This window comes from Phyllostomus hastatus, unplaced genomic scaffold (genome assembly GCF_019186645.2).
Source record: "Phyllostomus hastatus isolate PE091 unplaced genomic scaffold, TTU_PhHast_1.1 phas_scaffold_501, whole genome shotgun sequence".
NCBI classification, from domain to species: Eukaryota; Metazoa; Chordata; class Mammalia; order Chiroptera; family Phyllostomidae; genus Phyllostomus; species Phyllostomus hastatus.
Genome location: NW_025334033.1, coordinates 34,749,458 through 34,774,110, shown reverse-complemented (window position 1 = coordinate 34,774,110; position 24,653 = coordinate 34,749,458). Strand labels below are relative to the sequence as shown.

The window sequence follows — 24,653 nt, the reverse complement described above, 5'->3', positions numbered from 1 at the left end:
AATATTTTACCATGTTTTTTGCTTCAAACAAATTTTCCCTATTCTGAAACCTAGGTGTGTCTTATGGTCGGAAAAATACTGTGTCTTTTCCTGTCCTGGGCTATCTATGCTTTTTTTTTTTTTTAAGATTTTATTTTAATTTATTTTTAGAAAGGAGAAGAGAGGGAGAGAAACATTGATGTGGGAGAGAAACATCGATGTGGGAGAGAAACATTGATTGGTTGCTTCTTGCAGGTCCCCTGCATGTTTTTTTCCATGCAAACAGCTGTGTGTATTTGGGACCTTGTGTAGGGTGGGATGTAGGTGTTTCTTGTTTTTTTGTTTTTTTCTCTTAGGTTATAGTGTTACTCATGGGTGTTTTTCCCCCTTGGTCTATTTCACTTAAGCTGTTGGTTTTTGTTTGCTCTGGTGCCGTATCTTTTCACCCCTCCTTACTCACCTCAACATGCTTCTGTAGCCTCACAAATCTCAGCCTTCTTAACTACTTTATCATCAGAATGTTGTCCACTTCATTATTTATCCTTTAGATTTCTGCCCCCAGGCTTCTCTTTGTTCTTCAGATGACTGCAGAGAATACTCTGTCACCCATGGGTTCCCACATTGTACTTAATTCAGGCATTATTAGTGTTCTTGTGTATTTTGCCTTAGCTACTTTGTAACCTTCCAGGGCGGGAGGGTGTTTCCTTGGCTTTTCAGTATTTCTTTTGTACCTATCACATAACAGGCACTTAGTATTTAATTGTTTGTATAACAATTATTTAGTTTTCTGCTTTTAATTTCTCTCAGTGTAGTCTTGATGATTTTTAAGTGTTTTATTTGTTCATTTTTTTAAATAGATGTAAAAAAAGATTGGTCTGACCACGCTCTCTGGTGGGAAAAGAAGAGAACTTGGCTTCTTAAGACTCATTGGACCTTGGATAAGTACGGCATTCAGGCAGATGCTAAGCTTCAGTTCACCCCCCAGCACAAACTGCTTCGCCTGCAACTTCCCAACATGAAGTATGTGAAAGTGAAAGTGAATTTTTCTGATAGAGTCTTCAAAGCTGTTTCTGACATCTGTAAGACTTTTAGTAAGTATTACATAAATTCTTCATGAAAGTATGAGTTATATGATGTATGTATAATATGACTGATCACTGACATTTATCTCAAGAAATAGGGCTTAGGGTAAGCTCTGTGTGTTCATGTGTATATTTGAAATTTTTACTTTGTTCTTAAATTTTTTATATTACTTTAAGGTAAGAAGTATTGGGTTAAGGTGGAACAGGAGGAATCTAGTAGAGATTCTTTCCTTACTAGAAGTATATCAGGTATTTATTGTTGTATAATACTTCATTCTGATGACATATTTTTATGGGAAGGAGAAGAGAACAAGAAGGAAACAGGTATTATTTTCAGAGGGATGTAGTTTTTGCAGTGTTTCCTTCACATAAGTCACTACTGAATTTTAGTGATTCAGGAAGATTATGTCACTTCCTTCATTAAAGGCCTGACACAGCTTCTAAGGAAATGACCATGAGTGTTGTCTTCCTTAACCAGTCTACAATTTGAACACTCTTGCAGCGATTCTATCCATGCTCTCTGAAAATGAGATGTGGATTAATTTTGGCTGATTCAGTTATGTCATGTGACTGGAAGGAAGTATTCAACCGTCAGAGAAAATGTGAACTGTTGTCTTTACCACTAGTATATAACTCTACTGTGCTGTAGATTAGGGCAGCAATTTTCATCCGATGCACTGCAAGAACTTTTAAAACATGCAGTGCCTCACTATTCAGTCAGGGATACTGACCTCTTTTCCCTTAGATTGTCAAATAAAAAAATGACAACACAATAGTAGTTGTCCAGGTGAATGAATCAAAGCTAAACCTAATTCTACCTACTTTTTGGGGCGGGGGGTCAGATTAGCAAAAAATATATTTTTGGTGTGCCACAGAATTGTACTAGACAATTTATGTATGCCATGACATGAAAAAGTTTGAAAGTTTCTAGATTGAGGGAAATACAGGTATATTGACACAACTATTTTGATCTAATGACTCTGAAATAATAATGGTTCTCATGTTAAACAGAATTTTAAGGAAAAATTTAAATACAGAAAATTTCAGGTAATTTTTAATATTTGATATCATTTTGTCAAACTGGTAAGTCAATAATATAGGTGAAGTACTTCAGTTACATTCTCTTAATTTTCTTCAAAAAGCAACTGTCATTAATTTAGTGTATATCCTCCCAGTACTTTTAAAAACACATCAACACACACACATATATTCATATGTATGTATGATTATATACCCCAAAATAATGTTACTTCCATTGCTGTGTTACTTCTGTTGAACGTGGGTGCAGGAACTTCTCTTGAGTGTTTAAGTGAGAAGTGGAATTGTTTTAAGTGGATACATAATTTATTTCACAGTCTGTCAAATTGCTCTCCCAAGTGGTTGTACCAATTTACATTCCAACCCTCAATGTATAAAAGCCCCTCATTCCAAATCATCACTAACACTTGAGTTGTCAGTTTTTAGTGTTTGCTTCTCTGAGCAAAAAAATAGACAATTTCATTTTAGTTTATAAACTTAAGTATGTTTTTATATCTTTACTGGTCATCTAATCTGTTTCTTCTATTTTGAATTGCCTGTTTAGTAATGCTCTATTCTTCTTGCCCACCCCCAGTCCTGGGCATCACTAATTTCTTTACTGTTTCTGTAGTTTTGCCTTTTCCAACATGTCTTTCAGTTGGATCATAGAGTTTATAGCCTTTTCAGATTGGTTACTTTCATTTAATAATAGGCATTTAAGTTTTCTCCATGTCTTTTCATGGCTTAACAGCTCATTCTTTCTGGTACTAAAAAATATTTCATTGTCTAGATGTACCACAGTTTATACATTCTCCTGTTGAAGGACATCTTGGTTGTTTCCAAGTTACTTAAGTGTAAATACAGCTGCTGTAAACATCCATGTGCAGGATTTTGTGTGGACATAATAGGAATTTTCAGCTCCTTTGGGTAAATACTAAGGAATGTAATTGTTGGATCAGATGGTAAGAATGTGTTTAGTTTTGTAGGAAACTACCAAACTGTCTTCCAAAGTTGTACCATTTTGCATTTATACCAGCAATGAACAAGAGTTCCTGTTGCTCTAAATTGTTACCAATTGGCCATTATCAATTGGTATTGATAGTGGTCTGCATTGTGGCCATTTTAATAAATGGGGGGGTGGTGTCTCATTTTAATTTGAAATTCCCTAATGACATATGATGTGGAGCATCTTTTCATAGGCTCCTTTGCTCTCTGTACATCTTCCTTTGTGAGGTCTGTTAAGGTCTTTGGCCTATTTTTTAATCAGGTTTTTTGTTGTCTTATTGTTGAATTTTAAAAGTTCTTTATATATTTTGGGCAACAGTCCTTTATCAGATATGTCTTTTGCAGATATTTTTTCCCAGTCTATGGCTTGTCTTTTTATTACCTTTGACAGCTTCTTTCACAGAGCAGAAATTAATTTTAATGAGCTTCATCTTATCAGATACTTTTTTTTTGGATTATGCTTTTCTTGTATCTTAAAAAGTCATTGCCAACCCCAAGGCCATCTAGATTTTTTCCTATGCTATCATCTAGGGGTTTTATAGTTTTCCATTTTATATTTAAGCCTGTAATACATTTCGAGTTAATTTTTGTGAAAGGGAAAAGTCTGGGTCTAGATTCATGTTTTTGCATGTAGTGATGTCCAGTTTTTTAAAAAATTCTGTTAGAGTTGGCAGTTTCTTACAGAGTTAAACATTGTCTTACCATATGATTCAGCAATTATGTTCTTAGGTATTCACCCAACTGAGTGAAATCATAGGGTTTTTAGGTGTTCTTAGCATAATATTCTCAAGGTCCATCCATATTGTCACTCATAGTTATTTCTATTTTTTACTTTTCTTTTTTTCCCCTTTGTGGTAAGGGATCATATTTCCCCACCTCTTTTATGCCTGGTAATTTTTGATTGAATACTGGACTCTATTACATTTTTCATTGTTGGTGGCTGGATTTCTTTTTTAAGTATTGTTTGCTATTTTTTCTGGTCAACGGTCAGATTAGTTGGAATCAGTTGGATCCTGCTTTTAAGCTGTGTTAGGGTAGGTCTAGAAGTGCCTTTAGTCTAGGGCTGATTTCCTTCTGGGGATTCTTCTCTGTACCTGTGTGCAAGGAGGCCTTTCTCTCACAAATGCACAGGTTAGTATTCAGCCAGATTCCAGCAGTTAAGTGCAGATCTCCACGGCTCTCCGTGGAGCTCCCTTCTCTTCAGTACTCTGACCCATAAGTTCCAGTTATTTCTTGGCCTCCCTGAACCCTGTCTCAGATCTCTCAAATCAGTAAGACAAGGCTCTGTTTGCGTCCCCCACCCCCCACTGCGCTGCTACTGGGCTGTAAGCTGGTACACTCAAAGGGCTTTTCCAGGTCTTTTTTTTTTCTCTCTCTCTTCTCTTGTGCTGCTTGTCTAATATCTGAAAACCTTTCTTTTCCTTTCTTATCAGTTCAGTAATGCAGGAGGGTAAATCAAGTCCCTGTACTCCATCTTAGTTCAGACTCTCCATTTTTTATTTATCCTTGATATTTTTTCCTAGCCATATACCTTTTTTTGGAAGCCATCATTTGCTCAGTGAAACACTATTTATAATAATAATGCCATTTCTTTCAGAGACACTCAGATTGAACATGTTCAAAACTGAGCTCATAGTATTCCTTACTAAATCTCTGTGCTCCCTTCTCCCCTACTCTGTCAGTTAGAAGTTTCCATAGCAGCAAAATGTACCACCTTTCCAGATACACATACTAGAAACTTGGAAGTCATTCTTAGCATTGCCTCCTCATCTGTATATTATCAGTCACCTAGCAGTGTTAATTTTGCCTCCCAAGATATATCTTGAATCTTTTCACATCTTTCCACCTCTGCCACTTCTCAGCTAGACCACATCACTATCCTTAGATTCAACAACATCCCAGACAGTCTCCTTTATCCATCCTTGTTCGTTCCAATACATTCTTGACAATAGTAAGCAGGAGCATTAAAAAAAAAATTTATCAAAGCAATAGATGCAGAGTTAAAGTTAAAAAGGCATTCCCCTAATCACATTTCCTACCACTTTTCCTTTTTTTTTAGTGTTTCTGATATTTAGTTACATTATTTAAATAATGTGCTTGTACTGTTATTTCTAGATTTACTAGTTTTAGATATTTGTTCATTTCTTTTTACTCAGCTTTCCCCCCTTTTATAACTATTGTAATTTTTAGCTAAATTGGTACCATTGTTTACATTTTAACAAGGTAAATATTTTTACTTGCTGAACCAAAGTGTATACTTTTACTTACCCTTTCTCATACGCCTTTTTTGTTTACCATTTGCTAGTTTTCAACCAATATCTCTTGCTGATTGTTCTACATGATCAAATACATAATCTGATGATAATCTCCCACCTCCCCGCTTTTTTCCTGGAGATACTCTGAAGCCTCTTCATCCTGCTCCAGTAATCTGGGGTGGATGTTTTCTAGGCCAAGGTGCACAGTCACCCCAGGACTTCCTTCACCTTTGTCCAAAGAAATTGTCTTCTCTCTCAACTTTGATCATTTTTGGTGGGCTATGTCCTCCATCACTGTACTAAGAAAAAGGTGAATGGGGTGTAAGTTTTTGAGATGTTATATTTGAAAATGTCTTCATTTTGACCTTCAGTAGAATCATTGGGTTGAAAATTATTTACCCCCAGAATTGGGAAGTTGTTGTTCAGTTGTATTTTAGCTTCCAATGTTGCTATTAGTAATTCTGATAGTGTTCTTAAATTTTATTTTCATCTTTTCTTTGTAGACTGCTTTTTCTCTCTGGAAATTTACAGGATCTTTTTCCTGCCATTTAAAATTTCACAGTAATGTGACCCAATTCTCCCCCTCCTTTGTTTTCTCCGTTCTTTCTGCTACTGGTAATTAGACTTTGTTCTTGGATTGATCCTGTTACCTGACTTTATTTCTCTTCTATTATATTTTTATAATTATGGATATCAGTTTTAATTTTCAGTATATTTTTATCTGGATATTTGTTACCCAGGTATTCATGAACACATCTCGGATTTATAGGCTTTATTTAAATTAGCCACAACAAAATAGTAAAAAAAAAAAAAAAAGAAGAAGAAGAAAGTCAAGGGCTCCCCATAGATATGATTATCTTGCCTTTCTTAGAATTGTAATTAATTTTTGTTTTATTGTTTTGTTTTCTGCATTAGTTCTATTTCCCTTAGTTATTTTTCTTTTTCTTTTCATTTGGCCTCTTATATGTTAGAATCTCTGAGTTTTCCATGGCTGCCATAACAAATTACTATAAACTTAGCAGCCTAAAACACAAATTTATTATCTCACAGTTTCTGTAGGTTAAAAGTTACAGCACAGCATGGCTGAGCTGGGTCCTATGGTTAGTGTTTTATGAGGCTGAAATTAAGGTGTCTGTGAGGTTGTGTTTCTTCCTAAAGGCTCTGAGAAAGAATTCCATGCAGTAGAATTTGGTTCCATGTGGTTGTAGGACTGAAGTTCCCTCTGGTTTGTCTGCCAGAGGTGATTCTCAGCTTCTATAGGCCCTGAATCCTTGGCTTGTGGTCCCCTTCCCCCATCTTCAAAGCCAGCAACAGCACACCCATCCTTCTTAGTCTTTGATTCTGTCTGACCTTGCCCTCTGTCCCATCTCTTATCTGCTTTTCTCTTCTTCTTTTTCTATTTGGAAGGAAGGCCTCATGTGATTTCACTAGACCTACCCAAACAATCCAGGATATTCTCCCTAAAACCCCTCGATTAATAAATTTAATTCCATTTGCAAATCTTCTTCACAGCAGTTCCTTGATCAGTGAGTGTATGACTGTACACTCAGGGACAGGGATTTTAAGGGGATCTCTCTAGAATTCTTACCACAGAGGCCTTTCTCAAATGTCTGTCAGTTGTTGCCCTAGGAAGCTTTGCATTGAACAGGGTTTAGCTTGTTACCTCACTGTGGAGTATTCTCCCGACAAGGGCAGTGATGGCATTTAAAACTGTAGGTGCACTGAAGAGTTATTTAGCATGGTCACACTAACGTGCAGCTCATAAACCACTAGGTCTCTTAGAATGTTGAATCTGTTTCTTTTCAAAGTAGTTGAAAAAATGATGATTTGATTTTATTAATTAGATAATATGGCTCAAAAGATATACCTGAAATAGCTTAAGAGTTTCTGAATCTGTATAATCAGCAATTAGTGCTAATGCATCAAACCCCAAAAATTACATTTGAGGATAAATGGATTAACTTCTTTATACCTTGGATATATAAGAATGAAGAAAATACTTGCTTTTTAATTATACAACTTTAGTTTAAGGATATGCTGGCCTATTTTTAACTTTAAAAAGAAACCAGCTATAGGTAGAAACTTTTGAAAAGTAATAGAATTTAAGAAATAGTTATTTTTAACTTGACTTCTGCTGTTTAGTCCTTAAGATGTACTTACTCCAAATTTATTAGTAATTAAAAAGTGGTTATGTTCATGTACTGCCTGGTAAGCTCTCTGTTCAGAACAGTTTTTCTGGTAATTCTATTTTTATGTTTCAAAAAATATCCCCCAGAAATATCCTGTAAAATACAGAAAACAAAAACTTAATGTGTATCAGAGTGTTCCTAATGGTCATATATAAAGCACACATGGAGAGAGCTAAAGGGAGGGTAGGATCAAGGGTGGGAGGTGGGGGTGGGTGGGGTGAGGGCAACTGTACTTGAACAACAATAAAAAAGGGGAGTGTTCCTAATGGTAAAATTCAAATAACCAACAGAGAAACAAAGAAACCCATATAGCTATTCAAAGATTTTTTTGGACTTCTTTTTTTAAACATGGGATAAAGTGTATATCAATTTTTTTTAAGATTTTATTTATTTTTAGAGAGGGAAGGGAGGGAGGGAGAGAGAGAGAGAGAGTGACATCAGTTTGGGGTTCCTGGGGGTCATGGCCTGCAACCCAGGCATGTACCCTGACTGGGAATCGAACCTGCGACACTTTGGTTCGCAGCCCGCGCTCAATCCGCTGAGCTACGCCAGCCAGGGCCGTATATAAAAATTTTTTAAAGTTCTAAGTTGTTTGCAGTAATTTTCACTGTTAATTTTTTACATGCAAATTAACTTTGATTTGAAGAAATATAATAGAAAAGTGAGCAAAAGAAGGAAATGTGTGTGTGTATGTGTGTCTAAAAAATCCTTGAGGAAATGTACATGACTACTAATCAAAGAAATGTAAAATAAAACAAGGAGATGAATGTACTGTTTTTCAAATAAGCAAGTTTTAAAAAATAACATGCCCATCCTGTTCACTTTTGCCTTGAAGCTATTATAACCTTTGATCTGGTAATTCTACTTCAGTAAATTCCTAAAGAAATAAAATGTGGGAAAATGTGTACATAGGTGTTTGTATAACTATTATTTGTAAGTGGCACAGTATTAGAAGAATGGTTAAATTATGATATATCTACACCGTAGAATTTTATACATCTATTAACAAGATCACTTGTTTACATAGTCATATTCCATTTTTTAAGAACGGGTTTTAAAGGTCTTGATTATTTATACTTTTTGTAATTTCAAAATTATTGTGTATTTTGTATTTTTTAAAGTTAAAGCAAAGCATTAACACCTAATACTTAAAGTACTTGTTACGTGCCTGCCCTGTTCAAGGAACTTTTCCCATGTGAATCATTTAATTTCCACAGCAGGCTCCTGAGGTGCACTATTCTCACTGTGCAGATGAGGAAACTCAGACATTGACAGGTTGAGTAGCTTGCCCAAAGTCACACAGCTACTAAGTAGTGGAGTTGACATTTAAATCCAGGTGGTTTGGCTATGTGCTTCTACCTTTGAGCCCCGTAGCAATATGGTCTATCCTAATTTCAGGTACCCTACAAACAAAAAGCTTTCTGAATTTATAATACTGGATTCAATCTAGTGGATACTGTGGGCTTCAGAAGGTACAAACTGCCAGGTATAAAACTTGGATCTAGTGACCTAGCAGTCTCTAGCCTTAGTTATGCAGTGATTTGTATTTTGTTGTCCACTCGATTCATATTCTGACATACAGTGTGGTGCTGTCAAACGTTATGATGTTTAGACCCAGGGCTTCTCCCTTCTTCTTTTTCTCCCCTTGGCTCTTCCTCTCTTTACATTTTTTAATAATTAACTTTATTGTATAATAATTTTGGGAAAAAATAAATTGAACCTATTTAAAATTTACAGTGATGAATTTTGATAGATGTTTACATCTGTGAAACTACCATAATCAGGATACAGAGCATTTCCATCAGCCCTCAAACTTTAGCCAGACAACCATCGATCTGCTCTGTCACTATAGATTTGTCGTCATTTCTTTTAATTTTATGAATGGAATCATATAGTATATACCCTTATACCCTTTTCTAACTGGCTTCTTGTACTTGGTGCAGTGGTTTGGTTTAGGTATACATATGTTATTGTATGTATCGGTAGTTTGCTGCTTTTTACTGATGAGTTGTGTTCCATTGTGTGAGTATTCCACTGCCATGGAAATACTTTATCTATTCGGCTTATTCCAGTTTGGGCTTTTACACATGAAGTCCATGAAGTCCATATTACAAATGTGTTTTCCATGTTCTAGAGTAAATAACTAGGAGTGAGTGTTTGAGTTGTATATATTTACATTTATAATAAATTGCTGGGGGTGGAGCAGGGGCTGGTGGAGGTAGGCAAAGTGGGAGGTAATGGGGGATATCTGTAATAGTATCAACAATGAATAAATTGCCAACCCCCGCCCCCCCCCCAAAAAGTCTCATTTCACATTCTCACCAGCTGGGTGTGAGAGTTCTAGTTCCACCTCTGCATCCTCACCAATACAGGCTAACCATCTTACAATAATGTTGGCTACTCTGGTGCATGTATAATGCTATTTCATGTTTTTAATTTGTATTTTCCTGACCAATAATGTTGGGCATCTCTGCATGTGTTGCTTAACCATTCTGTGTATTCTTTGGCAAAGTGCTTGTCCAAATTTTTACCACATTGGTCTGTATGTGTTCTTTTTATTTTGGATATAAGTCCTTTGTCAGATAATATGTATGTATATGTTTTGTGAAAATTTTATCCTAGTATATGGCTTGACTTTTTGTTATCTCAACAGTATCTTTCAAAGAGTAGGTTTTTTGTTTGGCTTTTTAAAAAAAATAAAGGGCAGGTTTTGATGTGGGGTGTGTGTCTTATATAAGATATCTTTGTCTACTTTTATTTTCTTTTAGGTCTGTGATACATTTAGAATTAATTTTTGCATATTGTTAGGTGAAGACTATTGTTTTTTTTCGTTTGTTTTTTTAAGTATGACCCTTGTTTAGCACTGTTGAGATTTCCCTTTTTAATCGCCATGGTACCTTTGTTCAGAGAAATTGACCACCTATATATGGGCCTTCTCTGCTGTTGTCTTGATCTGTATGTCTTATAATTCAGCCAATAATTGCACCGTCTTGATTGCTGTAGCTTTATGATGTCTTGAAATCAGGTAGTATAAGTCCTCCAACTTTATTATTCTTTTTAAAAATTGCCTTGAGTAGTCTAAGATTGTTCTCATTTCCATATAAATTTTACAGTCAACTTGAACAAAAAAGCAAGTTGGAATTTTGAATAGGATTCCATTGAGTCTTTAGCTCATTTTGGGAAGAATTGACTTGTTAACAATTCTTGGGAATTCATGGAAATGGTAATATATTGGGTTGGCCCAAAAATTCATTTAGTGTTTTCCATAAGATGGCTATAGTAGTACTTAGTTGTCTTTAATTTCATTCAGAACAATCTTGTTAGAGTGTATTGTGACAGCTGTCATATCAGCATGCAATTTTTAAAAAACTTACTAAAATTGGTGAATTTTTATGTAGCCATTTTAATATTGAAGATGGAAGAAAATAAGCAACATTTCTGTCATGCTTTATTATTTCAAGAAAGGGAAAAACACAAGGGAAATGCAAAATGACTTGTACAGTGTATGGAGAAGGTGCTGTGATTGATCAAACATGTCAAAAGTGTTTTGCAAAGTTTGGCACTGGAGAGTTGTTGCTGGACAATGCTCCATGGTTGCATATACAAGTTGAAGTTGACAGCAATCATATCGAGACATTAAGTGAGGACAGTCTACATTATACCATGCGGGAGAGAGCTGACATACTTAAAATATCAAAATCCATAAAGTTATTGGTGAAAATGAAAAATGTGTCTTTTATTTCACAGAAAAAAACTAAATATACTTTTTGTCCAACCCAATATATAGTATGTAATGTAATATGTACCTATTTGAATTGTCTTTAATTCTTTTGTTACTTTCATTTAACTATTTTGCCTGTAATCAGATTCTTCACATGAAAATAAACACAGAAACTTGTAGCCATTTGAGACAAGGCAGAAAAGTTTGAATAAGTAAAGCTTAATTTCTTATGGTTTTTAGATTAAAATGTATAAGAATTCTGATATTTCTTTTTATACCATAGATCATTATCTTAACACTTTGAGGTCACTGTATTTATTAGATATGAATTAAGGGTACATTCGATTTTTTAAAATGTCATATTTCAGTCTTTTGCATGGCATTAATATGTGGCAAAGCAAATGCACATACACTGAAGTAAATTATAAATTCTTATTTTGAAATCAATAGATGGATTTACTGTGTGTAAAGTATTTATATTTTCTGTTATTCTAGTAAAATGTTTTCTTATCTTAACAGATATAAGACATCCTGAAGAACTTTCTCTCTTGAAAAAGCCCAGAGATCCAACAAAGAAAAAAAAGAAAAAGCTGGATGACCAGTCTGAAGATGAGGCACTTGAATTAGAGGGGCCTCTTATTACTCCTGGGTCAGGTGAGTCTCTCTGACTAAGCAAAGGTTCAGTGTGAGAACCATGGACAGTATTCCTGTGTCTTTTTGATAGTGAATAAATGGATTATAAAGGTCAGAAGGGTCAAGTTAAAAATAAAAAACTCACCTTCAGCATCTTTTCCCTCAAGCTTGAAATTAACAGCACAGTGTGTCGGGTAAAAATCATCACGTCAGGTGTTAGTAGTTGCATCAGTAAACAGGAAGGCTGGTTCTGCCTGCTCAGGAAGGGACAGTATCTTAACTGGACTCGGTTCTTTGCTTTTCTGATACTGGACAACTTTTTAGTATTTAGGTTCCTTTTTCTGTATTCTGTGAAAAACACCACTATTTCATTAAGACATTATACTCTTGTCAGGTTACTTAAAACCTTCTCTTTGCATATGTCAGTTCCTTTGCCCACAACCTTTTACCTTTAATTGTTTACTCCTTTAAGGAGCTTTTTCAAATTTCCTTCCATTACCTCTCCAACCCGAGTTGGGTCTTCTAATTCAGCTTATTCCTGGATTTAAAACTTTGGACGACGACAACGACGACGACGACGACGATGGTGGTGGTGGTGGTGGTGGTGGTGATGGTGATAATGAAAGCAAACACTTCATATTGTGCTGTTTGTCTGGAAATATTTCACACACTTCACCTGGGGAAATTAATTTAATTCTCACTACAATCCTTTGGAGTGGATTGTGTTATTCTGTTAAAAAGAGTGAAGAAATTATGTCTTTGTAAGGTTAGGAATATCTAAGGTTACATGTCTTGTTCTTTTTATGTCACTACCCATGTACTAATTGCATTTGGGAGATAACAAGAAATAGGATAATCCTTACTCTTAAGTAGTTTAAAGGCTAGTTGAAAAACACAGTTACTACATTTAAGGAGGTAAGGATTCAGAAGACAAAACAATTCCAAATAGGGTATACTTAGTTTATGAGTTGGGGGAGGAAGTTTGTGAATTGGCTCTTAAATTCCAGTGGCTAGGATTCTGATGGAAAGAAAAGTCAATCCAAGCAGAAAGAATGATGTTGACAAAGAACATGCTGGCTGAAGAAAAGTATAAATGTGAACAAACCAGCTGAGCCAGTTCATGGAGGCAAGACCTCCAAGGAACTTCAGGCTCACATTGGCAGGTCATTAATGCCAGACAGAAATTTAGAGTAGGGCATTGTAGAGTCATTGGTTTCTGGCTACATTTACAAAATGAACAAGTCATTATTTTAAAGGTTTTATTTATTGATTTTTAGGGAAAGAAACGTCAATGTGTGGTTGCTTCTCATGCCCCGATCCCCCACCCCCACCCCCACCAAACTGGGGACCTGGCCCAAAACCCAGGCATGTGCCCAGACAGCAAATTGAACCAGCAACCCTTTGGTTTGAAGGCTGGCACTCAATTCACTGAGCCACACCAGCCAGGGCCAAATTATTATTTTAGAAAGAATAATACTACTTCCAGTCAGTAAATATATTGAAGGGAATAATAAGAAAAGATTCTAGGTAGTGTAGAAGACTAAATATTTTTTTTAAATGCATTTTATTCATTTTGCTATTACACTTGTTCCAGTTTTCCCCACTCTGCCCCCCTCCACCTGATCTTCCCTTTCCCTCCAGCAGTCGCCCCCCTTAGTTCATGTCCATGGGTCACACATTTAAGATCTTTGGCTTCTCCATTTCGTATACTATTATTGACATCCCCCTATTTTGTATCTACCAATTAATGCTTCTTAATCCCTGCACCTTTTCCCCATTCTCCCTCTCCCCCATCCCAGCTGATAACCCTCCAGATGATCTCCATATCTATGATTCTGTTCCTGTTCTGGTTGTTTGCTTAGTTTGTTTTTTTCCTTTTCCTTTTTTCTTTTGGATTTCAGTGGTTAATATAAGTTGTGAATCTGTTACCCTCTTAATATTCATAGTTTTGATAGTTTTGATAATCTTTTTCTTAAATAAATCCCTTTAACATTTCATGTAATAATGTCTTGGTGATGATGGACTCCTTTAGCTCTACCTTGATCTTAAAAGCAGCAAGAATAAGACTATCAGCTGATTTCTTAAAAGAAACTTCGCAGGCAAGAAGGGATTGGCAAAAAGTATTCAACGTGATGAAAAGCAAGGACCTACAACCTAGATTACTCTATCCAGCAAAGCTATCATCTAAAATAGAAAAGCATATAAAGTGCTTCCTAGACAAAAAGCCTACAGATTGAAGAGTTAAAGGAGAATAAAAGAATATGTTCATCATTAGAATAAGGTTAATTTTAAAATTTGATTTAGACGTGATTCATATTAAAAGCATTTGATGTAGATACAATCTCTGCTTTCAGTTATCTTGTAGTTTATAGTTTAACTCATTTAATTCTTGTAACATAGAACTATATGGAAAAGTATACAACTATTCATATGGAGAGTAATAATACAAGAATAAACTGTTTAATATACTCACCATTGTAAACCTACTTTAGCCCCACCCTATATTTATGGGGTGATTCTGGGGTGGTGGAAATCATGCAGTATTGGTCTTGGAATTACAAAGGAAAATTATGTACAGCTTTAAGGAAAAATAACTTGAAAACAAAATGTGACAAATTTAGATGAGGGAAAGCCATTACATCTTTGGACTAAGTATAGATTTTTTTTTTTTTAAATTTATTTATTTTTAGAGAGGGAAGGGAGGGGGAGAGAGAGAGAGAGACATCAATGTGTGGTTGTTGGGGGCTGTGGCCTGCAACCCGGGCATGTGCCCTGACTGGGAATCGAACCTGCGATGCTTTGTTTCACAGCCCACGCTCAATCCACTAAGCTATGCCAGCCAGGAGATTTGTTTTTTATTGAGTTGTTACATTCACTAAAGTGAACAAATTTTAAATTACAAGTAAGTGATTACAGGTATATACACCTGTAATCACCCAGGACACAATGTAGCATATAGCATAATACCATCGAAGCAGGCCTCCCACATGCCTTTTCCCAGTCATTATCCCACAGAATAACTACTTTGGCCTCTGTGACCACAGGTTAGCATTTCCTGTTGAACCTCATGAATGAATCATAGACTATGTGCTGTCTTGTTTATGCGAAGTGACTATTTTGAGTGAAGGAATTTAAAAATCGGTGTTTTAGTTATCTACAAACAATTTACTTAAAAACATTTGAGGAATTCCAACAAGTTGATATGAAACATTAAGAAAGTGCACAAAGATAGTGATATGTAGAAGATTGATAATCTGTAGAGAAGAGTCCACTGAGTGCCATACACACATAAAAAGGTGCAATTAATTTTTAAAAGAAAGATGAACTATCTAGTTTGTCTGCTTTTATGATCTCTTAGGACTTTAATCAGTTATTGGACCAAGTACTGAAAACTATGATCAGTGCCTATTATGTCAGTAACAAGTAACAACAGTGTCATCTCAATATGTGACATCTTTAGGACATTAGACACTGTGCAGTGCTTCACAAATGTTCCTCTGTTATAGGCGTGGTGAGGATTAGACACAATCTTCATTTTACCGAGGAGATAAGTTTTCCTTAGTTCCTACATGCTTCTTGAATTGTGAATATCTCTGTATGCATAGTCAATAAAAATGTATTCAATAAATAATAACTATTATTTAATACACACATTATTTTTCATTTGAGCCTCACAAAATCCCTGCGGTTTTAGTGGTATCATACCTGTTTTACTTATAAGGAAAGAATACCTCACAAGGATTAAGTAATTTGTCCAAGATCTCAAAGTTAATAAGGGGCAGAGCTAGAATTCAAATCCATGTCTGTCTAGCTCAAACACTCACGTCTGTTATGTGACATTCATCTATCCAATTATATTTAAAGTAAATACTTTGTGAATTCTAATAGGATCATTTGATAAAATATTAATGTGTAAATTATAACCCAGTAGGGCTAACTTTAAAAAGTAATGTTTTAAGAGATAAAAGATTATTAGTGAATGAATGATTCTCAGACTTTAGCCAAGCTCTTTCATAGAATTATGGTAAAATTCTGTGAGTCTTTAAAGACCTTGCTTACATGGCATTGGTCAGGCGGCACATTCTTCAGTGTTTTGTCACTTCCTGACTGTAACCAGGTAAATATCTAATTTCCAATTATCTATTGGAAGGAACCAACTGAACTAGTCTGGTCCCAAGTCTGTGGAAGACAAGTTTTTTTTAAAAAAAATTAGTTTTACAATACAGTTCTGATTTACAAATTACTAATTTTTGGATGTGTTATGTAGTTAGAAATACAAAATTATTTCATTAGAAACTTTCTTAAAAATCTTGAATGCAGGAAAGCCCTGGGTCCTAAAATAATACATACAGGAAGTAATCAATACTCACTTGCTTGGCACCTTCAGGAAAATCACTTACACAGGATGCCGTTTTTTAACTAGAACTTGCTGTTTTAAGCATCAAAACATTAAAAAAAAGATCTTTATAAAAGTAACACAAGCACATAGTAAAAATTCAGATATTATAAAATTATATATTCATTTTTGTTCACAATGAAAGTGAGTGTATAAAAGTGAGACTTGTGTTAAACACAGTTATAATTTGTGTTTTCCACGCAGTGATGCATACTAATTAATGACTTTATATCTTTTTAATTTCAAAAGTCACACTTTAATACAGTCTCACTGTAAAGAATTCATCTAGGACAGAAAATTTACTAAATGAACGTGAAAATTCTACTTCATCAACTTTCTTGCTACTCCCTCTCAGTTTCTTGATTGATGTGTATAACTATGTTGTAAACCGTTGCAAGTGCAACTTTCCAGTCAGTACCTTTTCCTTGTTTGTGTATGAGGTTTGTCCAGAAGGTATACAGCAATGCAATGTGAAAAATAGAGACATTTATTGAAGAAGATACAAAATACCAGAAACATTGTAGATAGGACAGTGATGCCTCAGTCCCTTTTCAAGTAGGCACCTTGGGACCTCACACAGGTCTTCTGGTTGTCATCAGCTACCCCATTATATTTCCCTGATCTCCTCGAAGGTCTGAAATCTCTTCCCTTAGAAAAGGGATCTTAGTTTTGGGAAAAGACAGAAGTTGCAGGGCTCTAACTCTGGGCTGTAAAGGGGGCTGAGTCTCTTGGATGATTTCATGTTTCGCCAAAAAACTACCTGATGTGATGCCCGAGTGGCTGTGTTGTCATGATGAAGCTGTCAATCACCAGTTGCCCATAGCTGTGGCCTTCTGAGTCATCCCAATAGTTTCCACAGAGGAATATTCAAGCTTAATGCAAAATTTGATGCAGATTCATTGCTCTACTCTCTTGGTCATTTTGAATGTGATGACCACGCAGTGCACATGCTCACTCAGTCGTGTCCCCCAGGGACTAGTACAATGAAGTCATTGCTCACGCACGTGCATTCCAGTCCACTCTCCTTGGCTGCCAGGTTACATCTGTTGTGCACACCATTCTTGTTATATTAACAACAGTTAGGCTTTTTTCTGGACAGATTTCGTATACATACATGTCTAGTTTTATTTTTTACATCAGTGAGAGCCTAATATGTATTTTATATTCTGCAATTTGTGTTTTTTCACTGAACAATGTATTTTAGTGATCCTTCTGTGTCAGAGTAGAGAGATTTCCCTGGTTTTTAAATGGCTGCAAAGAGCTGAAAATAAATATTTTATTTTCATGCTCACTTCTCAAAAGTCATAAAAACAATCAAATAGGAAAAATAAATGTATAGCTTCAGAGTTTTCCATGTAGAAAAACTGTTTCTCTGCCTAGGGGGTACCTAATTTTTCTGTCAAATATACTCCATAATGTTTCCAAAGTTTGTATGTACTCCAAAAGAGGGTAAAAATGATGCTTTTACTCTCTCATCAACAATATATGAAAATGCCCTTTTTTCCTACATTCTGCCATTAATAATGATGTAACTCTTTATGCTGATATGACAATAAGTATTTTGGAATTACTTTACTTTCTAGTTCCTTGATAAGCACAGGTGTGAATAATATGTCACATGTTTATTAACCATTCCTGTTCTGTTAATTTTCAAATTGTGGAAATGATTTTGTTCATTTTTTAATTTATGTTTTTGGTTTTTAGTGTCATTAATCATTTGCTATGTTAGATATTTTCCCTATACTGGGATTTTGTTTTTAATTTCATTTGTGTTTTTTTTTTATTACACTAAAGTTGTACATTTTTATGTAGTCAGATATACTGTTTACTTTATAATACTGGGTTTTCACTCTTGCTTAAGAAAATCTTTACAAATATAGGCAGTTCTGGCCAAGATGGAGGCGTATGTAGAAGCCCTTCACTTCCTCACACAACCAAAAGGAAGATAGCAACCAATTTAAAATCAATAAACAACCAGAAGCACCAGAAAATTAGACTGCATGGAACTCCGACAACCAAGGAATTAAAGTAAAAATCAACCAGAATAACCAGACCAGTAAGGCAGCGGACCACATGGGTGTGGCTGATTTAAGGGGAAACTGAGACTTAGAGTTGGATATGGACTACGGTGGGAGAAACTCCAAGTCTCAAACAAGAGTCCGTTGAAAAGTGCACTAGAGGCAAGCTGCATTGTTCCCTCTCTGGCTCCTCCCCCATAGGCAGCACACAGCGCAGCAAAGAGTGTTGGTCTGCCTGTGAATACTTAAGACCCCGCCCCATTACAACTTATCAGGGGTGCCAAGACAAAGAAATATGGCCCAAATGAAAGAACAGAGCAAAACCTCAGAAAGAGAACTGAGTGGTGAGGAGATAGCCAACCTATCGATGGAGAATTTAAAGCTCTGCTCATCAAAATGCTCACAGAACTGATTGAGGTTGGTTGACAAATGAAAGATACCCAAAATGAAATAAAGCACAATATTCAGGGAACTAACAATGACAGGAAGGAAACCAGGACTCAATGATTCAAAACAAAAAGAATAAACAAACATCCAGCTGGAACAGAATGAAGAAACAAGAATTCAAAAAATGAAGATAGGCTGAGGAATCTCTGGGGCAACCTGAAACGCTCCAATATCCAAATTATAGGGGTGCCAGAAGGAGAACAGCAGCAAGAAATTAAAAACTTACTTGAACAAATAATGAATTACTCAATCTGGTGAAATAGACTTTTAGGAAGCCCAGAAAGTCCCAAAGAAGTTGAACCCAAAGAGGAACACATCAAGGCACATCATCATTAAGTTACCCAAGATTAAAAGTAAAGAGAATCCTAAAAGCAGCAAGACGAAGGGAGAGTGCCCATAAGGCTATTAGCTGATTTCTCAAAAGAAACCTTACAGGCAAGAAGGGGCTGGAAAGAAGTATTCCAGGTCATGAAGCAAGGACCTACATCTAAGATTACTCTATCCAGCAAAGCTTTCATTTAGAATGGAAGGGGAGATAAAGTTCTTCCCAGATAAGTCAAGTTAAAGGAGTTCATCCTCACCAAGCCCTTATTACATGAAATGTTAAAGGGACTTATCTAAGAAAAAGAAGATAAAAATATGAATAGTAAAATGACATCTAATCAACTATCAAATACAACTATCAACAAATGAACCTAAAAGAAAAGAAAAAAAAACAACAAAAGCAAAGCAAACAACTAGAACAGGAACAGAGTCAGAGAAATGGACATCACATGGTGGGATTTTGGTGAGGAGAGGAAGGGAGGAATGGGGGGAAAGGTACAGAGAAAAAGCATAATTAGTAGGCATAAAATAGGGAGAGAGAAAAAATGGTATAGGAAACAGAGGACTCAAAGAACTAATATGTGTGACCCATGGACATGAACTAAGGGGTAGGGGAATGCTGGAGGGTTGGAGAGGCAAGGGGGAGGGGGATAAAGGAAAAAAATGGGAAAACTGTAATAACATAATAAAAAATACTTAAAATCTTTACAAATATAAAAAAGTATATCTTAATACTGTCATAATTATTTTATATTAGTAATGTTTTAACTTATCTGTAATGTCAACATTTATAATGTTTAATTCACCTGTAACTTGGTATGAAATAGGTATTTTTATGAAAATTTTTCTGAAATGTATTAAAATACTTTAGTACTTTATTTAAAACATATATCAGAATATAAACATGCTAAGTTGTGAGGAAGATTCTTCTATGTTAACATAGCAGTACCCTCTGGAGCTAATGGGTTATGTATAAGTTTTAAATATCTGTAACAGATGGCCTGAGAATGTAGTTCTCTCTGAACTCCTTATTTCTCCTCATAGTTTCATAGTTTTAAGTTATTTTCTATAGAATTCAGCAAACTCCTATTATGTTGCTAATTATATTTCTTCATCTAACCTTGTATTAGTTTTCTCCTTCAAATGTTTTAAGTTGGGCAATCAGGAATACAAGCTAGTTGGGATTCTTACTGAACTGAGGTTTAAAAGGAGTTTAAAATGCACAGACCCTCTGAACTAGTGATGCTGTTAGAAATGGGAAATAAGCACAGAAGTGTTTCTCAGAAACTTCTTTTGCAACAACAGTGGTGACGTCAGTAACTAAACAAGTCAGTGCACGCCATTGGGAGTGGCAGTGTGTATAACTGCGATCAGACTGGCTGATTGATAGCTTGGCTCTGCAACCTAAGTGTTGACGTTGGACAAATTGTTGAATGTCTTTGTGCCTCACTTTCTTCCTCTAAAATGAGGATAATAAGGTCATTGGGAACTATGAATGAGTTATTACCATAGCGTGCCTAACAATATAAGAATAAATAGTAACAATGAAGTGATCGAATATGAAGTGTACAAAGTACTGAAAATTGATAGGAAAGAGATTTGAGTTAGAGGCTGGTTCTAAGTGTGTGATTTAGGGGAATGTATTTTGTGTTTTAGAAACTTCGTAAAGAAAATTATCAATTTTAACTTTATTCAAGTGCCCTTGTAGTTTCAAGTTCTAGCTTTTAAAGCTACAAAAGAATATCACAGTGTTCTCTAAAGGCCTAAAAAGGAGAGTTCTCAGCTTACTTTGTTGCTTATTGAAGTTTAACAATGTTCAGATTCTACAAGTTGCTTTAGAACACATATTAGGGACATCAAATCAGATAGCCTTTAGCTAGCAAGAGGTTTTTTTAAAAATTGTGTTCTCTTCTTAGATGAGGTCATGATAACTGCAAAAATCTCTAGCATTACCACCACTTTTTAATAGGAAATTGTTTCTATCATTGTGTGGGCAGAAAGTTAGGAAAGAGGAGAGATTTCTAAGTACATTCCTAAACCAGGTAAAGGAAGGAGCTGCCATTCTCTTTCCATCATCCATTAAACAGTATGATACCCATTCACACTCTTTCTTTCTAAAAATTATGATTAAAGTCAAGATAAATTAACAGAAATGTGATTTTGAAGGAGAGGTGCTCTTACTTATTGTCACTCTGAACTTTTTTTTAAAAAGTCTTAATCCAATCTTAATTTTTGCAGTTTAAATGATAGAGGATGTATCATAAGTTGACTAATTCAACAGATCTTTACTTATGTAGCTTTTACTACACACCTAGCTCTTTAAAACGGAGGTATCAGAAGCTTAAAAAAAAGTATCACTTCAAGGTTTTTGTTGTAAAATGTACTTTTGTTAGCCTCTTTCCCGGGCAAAACTTTGTTTATTTTTAATATTTTATTTGTAAATCTGTTGGAACCAGTTTAGTTACTCATTGAGAAAACATTAACATAGTTATTTTCTTAGTTTATGTGAACTTATCCACTTACATTGAGCTGTCTTAAAACATGGTATGATTTTCAAAGGGCGATAAACATGGCCATGTTTGTTACTAGACACCTGACTAGAGCACAGCTTCATTCTTTTGAATTGGACAGAAAAGTTATTTTACTTAGATTATAGCTTCTAAGGTAAACTCTTAAATCCACTTGAAATACGAACTTCAGTTTGTGACTCACACTTAGGAAAAATCTGTTTTTTCCTTTTCCTGTTTCCTTTTCATTTTCATTCTTTTGTTTCTGTCTTCTATTGTTGCCTTTCCTTTACCTTCTGAATTCCTTTCTTTCCTTTCCTATAGGCACTGATGTTCTTTACATTGGCCCTCTGAAAGGTGAGCCTTGCCACAACTGAAAACAGAATGTGTTGGTCTGCTTTAGCTATATCCTTATCTTCTAATTCTATTGCACTGATTTTATCCCCAGAATTTCCACCAACTTGCCTTGTTATTGTACGATCTAATGTTATACAAATGGAGTATTAAAAGTTAATTTCACATGTTTTCACGATAGGTAAAGTAATGAACTGAGCTTTCTTCCAGAATGACATTTGAGTTTCACAATGTATTTTTATATCATTAATAGCATGTGTTATTGAAAACTAAGATTCCCTACTTCATATTTACTGCCTATTTTTCATGTTGTTTATTAGGAAGTATATATTCAAGCCCGGGACTTTATAGTAAAACAATGACCCCCACATACGACGCTCATGATGGAAGCCCCTTGTCACCGACTTCTGCATGGTTCGGTGACAGTGCATTGTCAGAAGGCAACCCTGGTATACTTGCTGTCAGTCAGCCAATCACATCACCAGAAATCTTGGCAAAAATGTTCAAGCCTCAGGCTCTTCTTGACAAAGCAAAAATCAACCAAGGGTAAGTTTCAAAATATAGATACAATTGAAGAATTTCTTATCCAATTAGAAGTAGAAATAGTTTACCAAATCTGTCTTGCTTTATTCCACTGCTCTTGTTACCTTGTCCAGGTGGCTTGATTCCTCAAGATCTCTCATGGAACAAGATGTGAAGGAAAATGAGGCCTTGCTACTCCGATTCAAGTATTACAGCTTTTTTGATTTGAATCCAAAGGTACCAAGGGTTTAGAGGAATCTCTTCTTTTGTTTCCTTTTTGTTTTGTTCATTTGGATGTTTGGTTTTTGGAAGTTGGTGGGGTAAGAAATTGTAAATAGCAAGTCTTGAATCATAAAAACCCAAAGCAATAGACAAAGGCATCTGTATTTTAAGTAAGTAGATTGTTTTAGTAAGTTGTGAGCATAACTAAACTTTTTGATTTGCATATCAAAGGCACTAATTTGGTAAGAGACATGGAATTGGTAAAGTTAGTTTTTGGATTTTTTTCATACCTCTCTTCATCTGTACTTCAGGTAAAAGAAAAGTTTCTGAAAGATTACCTTTTCAATTACTTTGATTTCTACTTATATACCAAAACACACTGCTTTAAAAAAAATTTTAAAGTCTACAGGTCTTCCTGTCTTATAGCCAAACATTGTAATATGTTTTTACTATCAAATGATTGCTACTGAAGTACTTTGTTTTCTGGATAATATTTAAGTTTATTATAAAAATATGGAATGTTTTATTCCAGAAAAGATATGGCACACAGATTTGGGTCTTTTGCTTCCCTATCATCAGTAGGGGGAGAAGTCTCAACTACCATCTCATCTTTTTCATGTCTAGGTTATAGTCTAGGTTTTAATGTATATAGTTAGCATTTTTAGTAAGTACTTAAATAATTCATTATACAACAGTAAAATATATAGTAGAATCATTAAAATCATTGAAGTTCCAAGGGGAAGGGTTTGCAGGAGCAAGTATAAAGGACACATGGACAATAACAAGGGGGGCTGTGGAAACGGGAGGGAGATGGGTAGAGCTGGGGGGGTGGGCTGGGATGGGAGTAAAAGGCAGAAAACTGTACTTGAACAATTATTAAAATAAAATTTCTTAAAAAATATAAAAAAAATCATTGTAGTTCCTTTTCAGGCCATAACATACCTGATTTTAGTAAAACCAAAAAGGCTTTGGGAATGTAAGTATATTTGCTGAGGGCAGGAAAAACAGTTATGTATTTTGTTAACATTCTAAGATTTTATTAATATATTAGTATTGATTTTTTTAATATAAATGAATAGAATTCAATAGCATAAGTAAATCTTTTCTGTAAGACTCTATATGCACCCTCTATTTTGGATTCTTCAAATAATTCCTGTGTCTAAGGACCTGTCACTTTGTCTGGGTATGTTTTTACACAGTGAGCAAGATGTTCCTGAAATAATTAATTTACTCTCTGATCATGACATTTTAATGTGGCAAGTTGCAATGATAATACAGAAGAGCAATCAGTTCTGCCTTACTTTAATGTCTTCACGTTAGATTCCTTGTGTTAAGGACTAATAATATCTTATGGTTATTTCCCTAGAAAACAACATACAGAATCTGTTTCTGATATTGAAGAATAATCTTTTGGCATATGTCATTGTCATTTTTAATGGAAATTAGATGTAGATATATATTCAACCCCATAGGCATATTTCTTATTGCATATTTGATCATGAATAAAGTCCCATAAAAATTATGCATATTAAATTTTTCTTACAAAATTTTAAAGTGAATATTCAAAGTTTTCTAACTTTTTATTATTAAAAGTGACGTATTATAAAAGAACTGTGTCTCTTTTGCTGCAGTATGATGCAATCAGAATCAATCAGCTTTATGAGCAGGCCAAGTGGGCTATTCTCCTAGAAGAAATTGAATGCACAGAAGAAGAAATGATGATGTTTGCAGCCTTGCAGGTAGTGAAGAGTACTGGTAAATGGGACTTTTGGGGGGAAGAGGATATGGGATTATTTTTAAATAGTGAAGTGGCATAGTAATCCAGTAGCATTTTAATAGTGTTTGCTTTTTTGCTGTGCAGGAAGTGAATAGATACTTAGGAAGGTAAAATACATATATGACTTGTGTTTAATCTTTTGTCTCATCTAAGAATTTAGTTAGTATACTTAATAGTTACTTTTCTGTGTCCTACAGGAGAAAAA

At 35.1% G+C, this 24,653-nt stretch overlaps 1 protein-coding gene across 8 annotated transcripts in view; it reads left to right on the top strand.

Moving 5' to 3' along the window:
- FERMT2 (FERM domain containing kindlin 2) overlaps window positions 1-24,653 on the top strand; it is a 76,130-nt gene that overhangs the window by 32,866 nt on the left and 18,611 nt on the right. For 5 of the 8 annotated variants that reach the window (XM_045822831.1, XM_045822832.1, XM_045822829.1 and 2 more), the window contains exons 3-8: window positions 837-1,070; window positions 11,768-11,902; window positions 21,898-21,930; window positions 22,248-22,473; window positions 22,584-22,686; window positions 24,303-24,410. In XM_045822831.1, coding sequence (XP_045678787.1) covers window positions 837-1,070; window positions 11,768-11,902; window positions 21,898-21,930; window positions 22,248-22,473; window positions 22,584-22,686; window positions 24,303-24,410 — 839 coding nt within the window. The remainder of the gene's footprint in view (window positions 1-836; window positions 1,071-11,767; window positions 11,903-21,897; window positions 21,931-22,247; window positions 22,474-22,583; window positions 22,687-24,302; window positions 24,411-24,653) is intronic. The other 3 variants (XM_045822836.1, XM_045822835.1, XM_045822833.1) reach the window with 1 other exon arrangement.